This window comes from Gadus morhua, chromosome 22 (genome assembly GCF_902167405.1).
Source record: "Gadus morhua chromosome 22, gadMor3.0, whole genome shotgun sequence".
NCBI classification, from domain to species: domain Eukaryota; kingdom Metazoa; phylum Chordata; class Actinopteri; order Gadiformes; family Gadidae; genus Gadus; species Gadus morhua.
This window is the reverse complement of record NC_044069.1, coordinates 410,538-422,322: the sequence shown is the minus strand read 5'-3', so window position 1 is coordinate 422,322 and position 11,785 is coordinate 410,538. Positions and strand designations below refer to the sequence as shown.

General features: G+C 48.0%; 1 protein-coding gene across 1 annotated transcript; it reads right to left on the bottom strand.

Moving 5' to 3' along the window:
• Positions 1-629: 629 nt before the first annotated feature.
• Positions 630-3,193, bottom strand: LOC115535832 (pentraxin fusion protein). The gene is made up of 4 exons (XM_030347366.1): positions 3,107-3,193; positions 2,964-3,028; positions 2,561-2,741; positions 630-1,222 (listed from the first exon to the last, which is right to left on the bottom strand). Exons 2-4 carry the CDS (start codon positions 3,016-3,018, stop codon positions 784-786), a joined length of 675 nt encoding a protein of 224 aa, XP_030203226.1. The 5' UTR covers positions 3,019-3,028; positions 3,107-3,193; the 3' UTR covers positions 630-783.
• Between the last annotated feature and the right edge of the window lie 8,592 nt (positions 3,194-11,785).

Below are 11,785 nucleotides of genomic sequence, written 5' to 3'. Positions count from 1 at the left end.
ACATCTGAAGCAGATTCCTACTGATCGCGGTGAGGCGCTGAGGTCACTGGAGCTAGTGAAGCTAGGATAGCTATTGATGCTAAGATAGCAAGTTAAGCTAGAACACTTATTGAAGATAGTGTAGCTAATGTAGCTAGCATAGATAGTGAAGCTTGTGTAGGTGGTAAAGCTAGTGAAGGTAGTATTGCTAGTGGAGCTGGTACAGCTAGAGAAGCTGGAATAGCCATTGAAGCTAGCATAGCTAGTATAGCTAATGGAGCCAGTAGCGAAGCTGTTTTGTTGTATTGAAGGTTTTTGTTCCAACTAAATAAACAAATGGATTAATCGGCACAGTTGGATAGTTGGACAGTTACCAACTGCCCAGAATCGCCCCCTGTTAATCTGTCAGTGAACATGATGTGCCCCCCCCCCCCCCCCCCCACGGTCAGTATCGCCTCGCCTCCAGAGGGTTAGACTCCGCCTCCAGCAATCAGATCCCCAAATTGTTATTGGTCGGTTTGTAGACCCTACTGCCCGTCTGTCGTCGCCCCGATGTATTTCAAACACGATCGGCCTAAGAGCGTTGAGACTAGGGTGGCTTCATGAGTAATCAACGTAATGATGCAGGGTTGCTTTATGAGTAATCAACGTCACGATGCAGGGTTCATTTATTAGTAATCAACCTCATATTGCAGGGTTGGTTTATTAGTAATCAACCTCATAATGCAGGGTTGGTTTATTAGTAATCAACCTCATTATGCGGGGTTGGTTTATTAGTAATCAACCTCATAATGCGGGGTTGGTTTATTGGTGAACTAAGTGAGAAAGCAGGGAGGGAATATCGTAATCAATTTCAGGATGCCGGCAGGTTCTGGTTATTAGTCTCCCCGTCGCCCAGTTAAGGACGTTGGCATCTGAGAAATCCTTCCCGGTGGACAGCTTCTGAACTGCGTCTCGAGGCAGAACGCGGTCCCACATGTACACCTCGAAGAACTCCCCCACAAAGTTCTTCCAGGTTACGATGGTCTTGGTGGTGGGGCCCTGGTACTCGCCCAGGACAACCCGGCCCCCCGGCTGCACCCTGTAGCCCTGCCGGAGGATCTGGGACGCAGCGCTCCGGCCGTTGAGGTACATGGTGGTCCGGCCCGTCACCGACTCCCAGGCCACACACACCTGGTTCTCCAGGGGTCCCAGCTCAGGAACTTTAAAGTAAGCCGCCAGTCCGCTTATGCTGAGCTTCAACCTTAAAGACCAACAAACACGCCGTGAACACACATGTGGACGGGTATCGGCTCAGAGGATCATGTGTGTGAGTTCACAGCTCCTCAAAGTTAACGGAGACCCCAGAACGCTGCTGGGTTCCAGTGGAAACCTTTTAACCTTCAGTCACGCGTACGCAACCCATCTGAGCTGTTAATAGAGGACGGCTTTTCCAATGCCGGCGTTTGAAAACGAGGCTGGTAGCATCAACAGGTACGTGCGGACCGATGAGGAGGCTAAAGTATTCCTCTCATCCATGAGAAAACCATGACAGACACTTGAGACCAATGGAGACCCTGCCTTAGCTGAATCTCTGAAGCTAAGCAGGTGTGGGCTTGGTTAGAACTTGGATCGGAGACCAACTGGGAAAACTGAGTTGCTGCTGGAAGCGGTGTTTGGTGGTGGCCAGTAGGTGGCACTCTTCCCTCTGGCTAGAACATCAAGCCCGATGCCCCAGTGCAGTGAGGGGTCACTGTGCTGTGGAAGACGCCTTCCATCGGAGGAGACGTAACACTGAGTGTCCCTGGTGCCCGGGCTGAATCTGCCCAACCAGGCTCATTCAGTCTGGCCCCCTCATCGTCCTCCTGTATAATTGGCTCATTCATTAATTCCCTCACTCTCCACCTCAAGCTGGTGTGTGGTGAGCGTTCTGGTGCCGATTGGCTGCCGTGCATCACCCATGTGGGCGTTACACACTGGTGGTGGTTAGTGAGGTCCCCCCTTCACTGTAAAACGTCTTTCAGTGTCTTTCAGTAGAAAAGCGCTATATAAATTCAATCAATTATTATTGTTATTATAGATGGAAAACAGCAATGGAATGGCCCAATCTACCAGAAATAATATGAAATGAACTGCTCGCAATGCAGCCTCTACTTCTTCTACTGGGTACTACTGCTGTGTGCAGCATAGCCCGTACCGCCAAGTCCTAACCAAACTAGGCTTTTCGCAGCCTTGCTTATTCACTCCCGAACGGGAAAGCGAAAGGCGCCAGTTAGCATTCTATTTTTGCCCCATTTGCTTTAAATTAGCTTTAAAATTCAATTGAAACATGGCTAATGACATCATTAAACGATAGAAGAGAGGCAATCAGAATCCATGTTCTGAGGGGTGATCAAGAACGTCTTTGTTTTGTAGTAATTAATTGTTTCATACGCTATCACAAATCAATTTTTACCCTACATACGTTTTGTTAAAATGATCCTAGGTTTCCTCTTGTGTTTGGAATTTTTAATGAATTCCACACGAATAAAGGGCAGTCATTCAGGAATGATTTCATGGACGCCGTAACTTTTCAGGGAACATTTGGAATCACGCAACCCACCTGCCGTCCGTCTCCCGCCACACGTTGAGCTCGTTGGGTTGATCCTTGTAGTAGTCGAAGAGGATGACCTCGTTCGTTCCTTCAAACTGCTCCGTGGCGAAGCTCAGGCACAGCGTGAAGGCCGTGAGGTTGAGTGGCTTGATGGGAGTCAGCTCCACGAGGTCGGAGTCTAGAGGACAACCTGGAGAGGAGGGAACGAAAAGACCCAGTCAGCAGGACTCAAACCTCTTCACCGTGAACGTTACTCCGCCATTGATTCAACCACATGGATTAACTAGAAAACACATTTCCTGCAGAAAATACGGTGAGTGCTGAAGTGCAAAGTGAGGTTAAAATATGTTTAATCACTCAAATGAAGATTTGGGTGATTAAGAGACAGAAGGGAACGAGGGAACGACATTACCTTCGACTTCATGGAGCAATATGGCAGCAACGAACATGGAGATTATCAGCTTCATGTTGAGAGACCTACACACACATACACACACACACTGTCAGGAGGACATATGTGATGGATTCTCATGTATGAAGTATTAAGGTACGTACCTGAGCTCCTGTGGTCTGTAGATGTGGATCCTAGCGACCAGACAGGACTTTATACCTGCTGCGTGTGTGTGCTATGTGCGTGTGTGGGTGCGCGTGTGTAGAGGAATATCCTTTGTGTTGTTTTTGCATCACAAATGGAAAGACAAATATTGGGCCCGGTACCCGAAAATTTGCAGCAGACCATATTTATTTATAAATATAAATATAAATATAAATATATATATATATGTTGTGGCATCCAGCGCGATTTCGCATGGATCCACTTTGACGAGGGTAGATAGATGTTCAGTACGCGAGTTCAGTATTTCGAGTTTCAGCTTTTAATGTACACAACTTAGGGTTTGCAACAAACACGACATAGACCACGGTCAAAAACTGTGTCCTTCTACACCCGCCAACTCATTCAAACAACCCACCACCTGTTACCTGTAAGTAAAGGTGAATCACCAAAAAGGGCGGGGCTTAGACACCCAATCGGTGCCCAACACTAAGCACCCCGTGACACAGGCTACACCAAACATCACATCAGAGTCTAGATCGCGATACTTACAATATTCCAAAATAACAGAAATTACCAAACAATATCAAGATCACAAATAAATCATAAACAGCAGAAATGGCTCCAACAATATATATATATAATTATTTATTCATTTATTTCGTTTCTTCCAGGAGGTTTGGTGGTCTCTGTTTATAATACATAAATAAATATAAATATATATATATATATATATATATATATATATATATATATATATATAAATATGTATGTATATACATACATATTTATATATATTTATTATGTACGGAGAACCTCAGATTGAAGAGGAACAATGCGGTTTTCACCCCGGACGTGGAACTACGTACCAGCTCTTCACTCCTGGGAGTATGCCCATCCGGTCTACATGTGTTTTGTGGATGTGGAGAAGGCGTATGACCGGATCCCCCAGGAGAAACTGTGGGAGGTCCTGCGGGAGTATGGGGTAAGGGGGTCTATCCTCAGGGCCATCCAATCTTTGTACTCCCAAAGCGAGAGCTGTGTTCGCGTCCTCGGCAGCCAGTCAGTTTCGTTCTCAGTGGGTGTTGGTCTCCGCCAGGGCTGCGCCTTGTCACCAATCCTGTTTGTGATATACATGGACAGGATATCGAGGCGTAGTCGTGGTGGGGAGGGGTTGCAGTTCGGTGGTCTGAGGATCTCGTCACTGCTTTTTGCAGGTGATTCGGTCCTCATTGGATCATCGGCCTGTGACCTTCAGCACTCACTGGATCGGCTGGCGGCCGAGTGTGAAGCGGCTGGGATGAGGATCTGAGGCCATGACCGGTGGATTGCTTACTCCGGGTAGGAAATGAGTCCTTAGCCCAAGTGAAGGAGTTCAAGTAACTCGGGGTCTTGTTCGCGAGTGAGGGTACGAAGGAGCGTGAGATTGGCAGGAGAATCGGAGCAGCGGGGGCGGTATTGCGTTCGCTTTACCTCACCGTTGTTATGAAAAGAGAGCTGAGCCGCAAGGCAAAGCTCTCGATCTACCGGTCGATCTTCGTTCCTATCCTCAGCTATGGTCATGAGGGTTGGGTGATGAGATGTGACGAGATTGCGGGTACAAGCGGCCAAGATGAGTTTTCTCAGAAGGGCGTCTCCCTTAGGGATAGGGTGAGAAGCTCAGCCATCCGTGAGGAACTCGGATTAGAGCCGCTGCTCCTTTACTTAGAAAGGAGTCAGCTGAGGTGGTTCGGGCATCTGGTAAGGATGCCCACTGGGCGCCTCCCTTGGGAGGTGTTTCAGGCACGTCCAGTGGGGAGGAGACCTCGGGGAAGACCCAGGACTAGGTGGAGAGATTATATCTCAACACTGGCCTGGGAATGCCTCAGGATCCCCCCGTCAGAGCTGGTCAATGTGGCCCGGGAAAGGGAAGTCTGGGGCCCCCTGCTTGAGCTGATCCCCCCGCGACCCGACCCCGGATAAGCGGATGAAGATGAGATGAGATGAGACCACCTGTCCACCATTGCTCGAAATCCTTATCACATCCTTAATTACATCTGTCGCAGCCGTTCAAAGTAGGCTATTTATTTTCTGTTTACAAAGTTGTCTGACTTGATGATTATTGATGAGACCGAGCTTTAAAGATCCACAGCAATCTCCCAAAATGGACACAGCAATGCACTGCACTCACTCAATCACATCCTCTGTCCTTTTAAAATTGTATTTACAGTCATGCTATGAAATTTTATTTTCAACTCCAACACAGCACCTCACAAACACTCATCTCCCTCTTACCAACACATAACATGCCCCAAGTGCGAGTCACTAGATCTGTCTCCATGGCCCTCCACCCAGCGCCCGCATACATAACGGCTATGGGCAGAGGTCCTTCACCCATACCTTCACCAGTCTGGAATGGCATGAGCTAACCCAAAGAGCAGCTGACCTCTCCTTACTGTACCCACCGCCAAATCAAGGAGCAGCTGACCTCTCCTTACTGTACCCACCGCCCAATCAAAGAGCAGCTGACCTCTCCGTACTGTACCCACCGCCCAATCAAGGAGCAGCTGACCTCTCCTTACTGTACCCACCGCCCAATCAAAGAGTAGCTGACCTCTCCGTACTGTACCCACCGCCCAATCAAAGAGCAGCTGACCACTCCTTACTGTACCCACCGCCCAATCAAAGAGCAGCTGACCTCTCCGTACTGTACCCAGGGCCCAATCAAAGAGCAGCCATGACAACATCCTGAATTCAAACATGCTGCTTCATTTGGCCTCGATTGGCTACGGATGCAAACTTGGAATGAACAATTAAGCAACTTGGCCTATCCTGCCATCCTGCATGTCTATCCTGCTACGCCACCCATCACTTCCTTCCATTAACTGTTCAAACACCTAGGCTACTTGGACAAAATGTTGTAGCATACCGTATGTTTTTTAATAGTGTCTAACTGCTTTGCAATCAGAGCTGAATGACCAGCAAACTCAATAAATTACTGATGTATTTCAGTCTAGTGTGCCAATGGTTAACATCTACTATGAGAGTAGCCTAAAACAAAAACATTTGCAATCCTTAAATGGCTTGCAGCAACCCCGGCAGCGCCTAGTGCGGCCGGGGAGGCCTGGGGACACCAATTTCCTCTTCCCCTTCCTCATTGTCCTCCTCGAACTGCCATGTTGTGGAGCATGGCGGTCACCACCATTACTGCGCTTCATGCACTGTCCCTGTGGACCTGTTAAGGCACCGAAAGCGCAGCTTCCATAGACCAGGTGTCTAGCCTGGCTAGACAAGCGACTAAGCGACGGCAAACAGCCAACTGCGAACTAGGCCCATTGATCACGCCTCTTGTGCTGAAGAAAATGACAGCAGCTTCCCCAGACCAAGCTCAATCTTGAGCTTGGTCTCAAGATCAAGTTCAAATGACTGTACGCAGTTGGCTGCTTGCCGTCGCTTCCCTGTCGACATTGTGTTAAACTCGCCAATAGCACGCCAGGGGGAAAAGCCAACTTGGTGATTGTCTCCCGCAAAAACGTATAGAAACTGGAAAGAAATGTATTGCTCTTCTCAAGACCCTTCTGCAGGGCAAACTCAAATCGCCGGCAGAATGGGCGGGTCTACCAGGTCTACCAATTGTCCGCTCAACAATTAGGCGGGTTTGTATATGCGGGGCATTAGAATGTTTTGCGGAATGGTAACAGGGGTCATAAAGTAGGTTCGGAGGGGGGAGCCACTGTCCCAAAGGATTACACTCTGGCCAAACCCACCTGTCCACCTCCTCGCCCCCCGCGGAACGGGCCCAGACAAAGCTAACCCTAACCCTATCACGGGTGCTGCCAGGCCACCTCGCCACCAGGTCGAGGATGAGCCCTCTGTGGTCGACCACCACCTGAAATCCCTGGTGTGGCGGAAAAGGGCGTTTGTGACCACATGGACACATCTCCACACAGAAGCCTTACTTAGCCCAAGGCCATAACTTATATCATGCTCCCTACTGCGGAAGAACGCAGCGCTGCCAGGAGTCAGTGACAAGTTCTGACACGTTGGTCTTGCAAGCGTAGGCCCAATCAAATTAAGCAATTGCCGTATTTGTTGCTATTATAGGCAAAACTTTTACAATATAGCCGTGTCTGTTACGATATCAATATGCCAAAATTTTAGCCTTATCAAATGATTTACTTGAACTAAATGACTCCGAGGACGGCGACGTCGTTGATTCAGCACAAGGATGCGTTGTTACGCTGCCACCATTCACAACCGTCACCGGCGTCCATTCATGAAATCGTAGCCACTCAGAGCCTAATTGTTCGTCAATTTTCAAATTTCACAAATTGCTTGCAGAATTGTGCATGCCTTGACATTGACTAGGCCTAAATGGGCTAATTAAATGACATGATAATACACCTGGGCTACTTTTGATGTTGAATAGGCCGCTAAAGCTTAGCCTTGAAATGCATGCACATAGTATTTTGTTTCCAGCAATTATTCTCTTCATGAATGACGTAAAACCATTGGTGAAACACAACACGTCAATGTGTCAGCTCCGTGCGCTACGGGGACTCTAAAGGTACAGCTGCGGCGACTAGCGTCTGGAGCTGAACCATCACTATGGTAGAGCTGACCTGGTTCTGTGAGCGCTTCAGACCCACCTAACCAGACTAGCGTCTGGAGCTGAACCATCACTACGGTACAGCTGACCAGGTTCTGTGAGCGCTTCAGACCCACCTAACCAGGCTAGCGTCTGGAGCTGAACCATCACTACGGTAGAGCTGACCAGGTTCTGTGAGCGCTTCAGACCCACCTAACCAGGCTAGCGTCTGGAGCTGAACCATCACTACGGTACAGCTGACCAGGTTCTGTGAGCGTTTCAGACCAACCTAACCAGGCTAGCGTCTGGAGCTGAACCATCACTACGGTAGAGCTGACCAGGTTCTGTGAGCGCTTCAGACCCACCCAACCAGGCTAGCGTCTGGAGCTGAACCATCACTACGGTACAGCTGACCAGGTTCTGTGAGCGCTTCAGACCCACCTAACCAGGCTAGCGTCTGGAGCTGAACCATCACTACGGTACAGCTGACCAGGTTCTGTGAGCGCTTCAGACCCACCTAACCAGGCTAGCGTCTGGAGCTGAACCATCACTACGGTACAGCTGACCAGGTTCTGTGAGCGCTTCAGACCAACCTTATCAACAAACGACGTACGAAAGAGATTCGTAGCAAAGAACGTTTCGGGAAACAAGTGAAGAACTTAAAGAAGAGGTTACGAATGATGTAGCGTTAAGAAGGCTTTAAGAAGGTTCCGGGAAACAGTTCGCATCCGTAGCCAATTGGGGCCAAATGAAACAACTTATTTTAATAAGGATGTTGTCTCGTTGTTCTTTGTTTCGCCGTGAGTACAGCAAGGCGCGGTCAGCTCCACTTGCTTCCAATAATTTCAAAAACACGCAACTTCAAAAAAATATTGTATTCATTTTATAAATCAAAAATGAACCAAACTGTCTTCTAAATTAAGGAAATTATACTGGGTAATAAATAAACCATTATAAGGAACAAGTGAATGTAATAAGGGGTCAAAATACTTTTTTCAACCACCGCCTCTTTCCCTTTACATTTAGCAAAACCCCACACAGACCACTACAGGTAACAAAAAGCAAAGCAGTCTCAGCATACAACAGTATTATATAATAAGCTAAATAAACGATTAAAAATTTAGCTTTCATTTCAAATTGTACATTTTTCTATATATTTTTTAAATCAGTGTAGGCTATGCTATGTTTGCCCATGGCCTACAAGAAGGATTTTGAGCAATTATGTTGTATTCGCAAAGACTGACATATCTTTTAGGACACTGTCATGTACCTGCGCATGAAATGGAAAATTGATGTCTGAGCAATTGATTTCAGCACATTCTTTCTGGACAGCGCCGTTTACGAACAACGTAAGGAGTGTTTCTTAAGAAAACTCCTAAGAGACCATTCAGGAACCACGCCCATCGAGGTAAACAGCTTTGATAAGTCTAAATGTAGGAGTTTTTGTAGCGCGGAAACCGGGAATCGGGAAACCGGGCCCTGATCTGTAGAGGCCAAAGTCTTTCTGCTAGGATTCCCTTTTCTTTGTTTCTTGAGTTCTATAAATTTGGGTCAGGGCGGATCTCCTCATCCTCGGCGACCCTTTGGAGCATTAAATTAACATTTACATTTAGCAGACGCTTTTATCGAAAGAGCCTTACAATTTGTCATAAGTGAAACAACAATATATCTCTGTCGGTATAGTAAGGATGTTCATAGAACCTAGTACTAACAATCGCTAGGCTGACCCATTTCACATATACAGCAGTGATAGCTAGCTACTGCCGATGCTACACATTTATCGGTAGTACTATGAATAATACAACGTACATTAAGTGCATACATTAAGTGCGAGGACGTACAACATACAATAGTGGGAGGGGGTGACTGGATGACTATGCAGAGTCTAGGTGAACTCTGAACAGGTGAGTTTTGAGTCTTTTGCGGAAGCTGGTGAGCGACTCTGCGGTGATGACGTTGGCAGGGAGCTCGTTCCACCACTGCGGTGCCAAAACAGAGAAGAGTTGTGTCTTCGCTGATCGACCTTTGTCTGCTATTAGCGATGGCGATTAGCGATTAGCGATGGCGGTACCAGACGTCCAGCTGAGGTTCATCGGAGCGCTCGCGCAGGCGTGTGTGGTCTGACCATACGTGTGTGGATACGCTGGAACTTGTGAGGAAGGGCCAGGTCCTGCAGATGTTGTAAAGTGCAAATATGCAGGATCAGGCAACCGTGGTGATGTTTGCGGTGCAGTATAACCGATTGTCCAGTACCTCACCGAGGTTTCTAGCAGGTGGACAAGGAGATACAGTGATGTTCTCGACAGTGACCAGTATGTCCATATGTGGGCAATCTTTCCCTGGCATTAGGAGGAGCTCAGTCTTGTTGAGGTTAAGCCTCATTTGATGGGCAGTTGTCAGAGTGTTGACGTCTGCTAGAAATTCTGATATGCATTTTGCAATCAGGGTTTCATCAGAGCAGGGGAAAGAGTGGAATAGCTGAGTGTTGTCAATGTAGCAGTGATAGGAAAAGTCGTATGAAGTAATTACAGAGCCCAGAGATGTGATATAGAGGGAGATGAGAAGCCGTGTTAAAGCGTGCAGGGTTTGGACAAGGAGCCATTCCATGTTACCTGATAGGTGCGATTCGGATGTGAACCAGCATAGTGCAAATTCAGCAATGCAAAGTTCGGCGAAAGTGGTGAGAAGGATCTGGTGGTTCACGGTGTCGAACGCTGCTGAACTTCTGGTTGTCGGTGGTGTCAAGGGTCGGCTTCTTGAGAGGCTTTATTGTGGCAGACTGGAAAGACGCTGGAACAATGCCTGAAGTGAGGGAGGAGTTGATAAGGGAGGAGGGAATTGCTAGGATGTCTCTCGAGACGGCCTGGAGCAGTGAGGAAGGGGTAGGGTCAAGGGGTAGGTGGTGGCGAGGTTGGACGTAACTATTCTATTGACCCCTTCGGAGGAGGGAGGGATAAAGTGGGTAAAGACAGAGGTGGGGGGGGGCGGAGGGAGGGTGGTGGCAGGGGTAAAAGAGGAGCTAAGGTCCTTCCCCTTCTGGGTAAAGTAGGCAACGGAGTCATCAGCAGTGAGGGAGGGAGGGTAGGGGAGGAGGTGAAATCTGAGAGAAGGTGAAGATAGTGAGATTGTCAGGATTACTGTTAGGGTTCTGGGTTTGTGTTTCATGTGTTGGACTTTTATGTTGGTTTTTCCAGTGGTATCTCCTGGGCTTGAACTTCCTGTGTTTGTTTGTAGTCTTCCATGTGCTTCAGTTTGGTTTCTCTTGTCTTGTGATTCTGTGTCTCCGCCCCTCATCTGAGTCCCGCCTACCGTCCTCATCATTACCTTGTTCCCTGCCCACCTGGGTCAAGTTATTAGTTTGAGGTTGATTGTTGTCTTGTCCAATGTGCTACCTTGTTCCCTGCCCACCTGTGTCTTTTAATCATGTGCATTTAAGTCGTTGCCTTGGTTCAGTTCCTTGCTCGATCATTGTTTCTGTTGGCATGCACCTTGTGCCTCGTGTTTTATGTATCCGTGAGTAAAACCTGTCGTTTTGAAACTAATCTCTGTGTCGTGCATTTTGGGTCCTCAACGTTAGCAGCAGACGTGACAGAGATAGATCATAAGAACAGTCTGATCTCTTCCCTTTCGTCGGGGGGGGGGGGGGGGAAATCATGCTGGTCTGGATTGGAAGGGACAGAGGGAGTCCAAAGAGGGGGAGGGAGGATTGCATAGTGTCAGAGGATTCCTCGATGGATAGTAGAGCGAATCGTCTGACAGAAGGTAGAGAACAGGTGAGGCGAACGTAGAGGGAGGGCGAGCTTTCAGTAGAGTAGAGTGGATCTGAGGGGGAGGACTTCAAGAGGAGAGAAACAGCAACAGAGTGGTGGTCAGACCCAGGCAGCGGGGGGACGGAGGGCGCCACAGGACCTTGTGAGTATCAGGTCAGGTTGGTTCACAGCCCTGTGGGTGGGAGGAGAAGGGGAGAGTGTTGAGTCAAGGGGGGTGAAAAAGATGGTTAATTCAGGTGAGTGCAACTTCTCTGGCAGGATGGTGTTTTTAATCCATCTACTAGAACTAGGACAGCTACGATCAATAGTGTTTATCAAACATTGATTTACTGGTGTTGGCCCAA

Bases quoted from the DNA above. Each gene is read 5' to 3' on its own strand.
- LOC115535832 (XM_030347366.1), bottom strand. From the start codon at position 3,018: ATGAAGCTGATAATCTCCATGTTCGTTGCTGCCATATTGCTCCATGAA. The intron at 2,742-2,963 runs GTAATGTCGTTC...CCTCCTCTCCAG, and splicing joins ATTGCTCCATGAAGTCGAAG to GTTGTCCTCTAGACTCCGAC. The intron at 1,223-2,560 runs GTGGGTTGCGTG...TTGGTCTTTAAG, and splicing joins TGGCGGGAGACGGACGGCAG to GTTGAAGCTCAGCATAAGCG.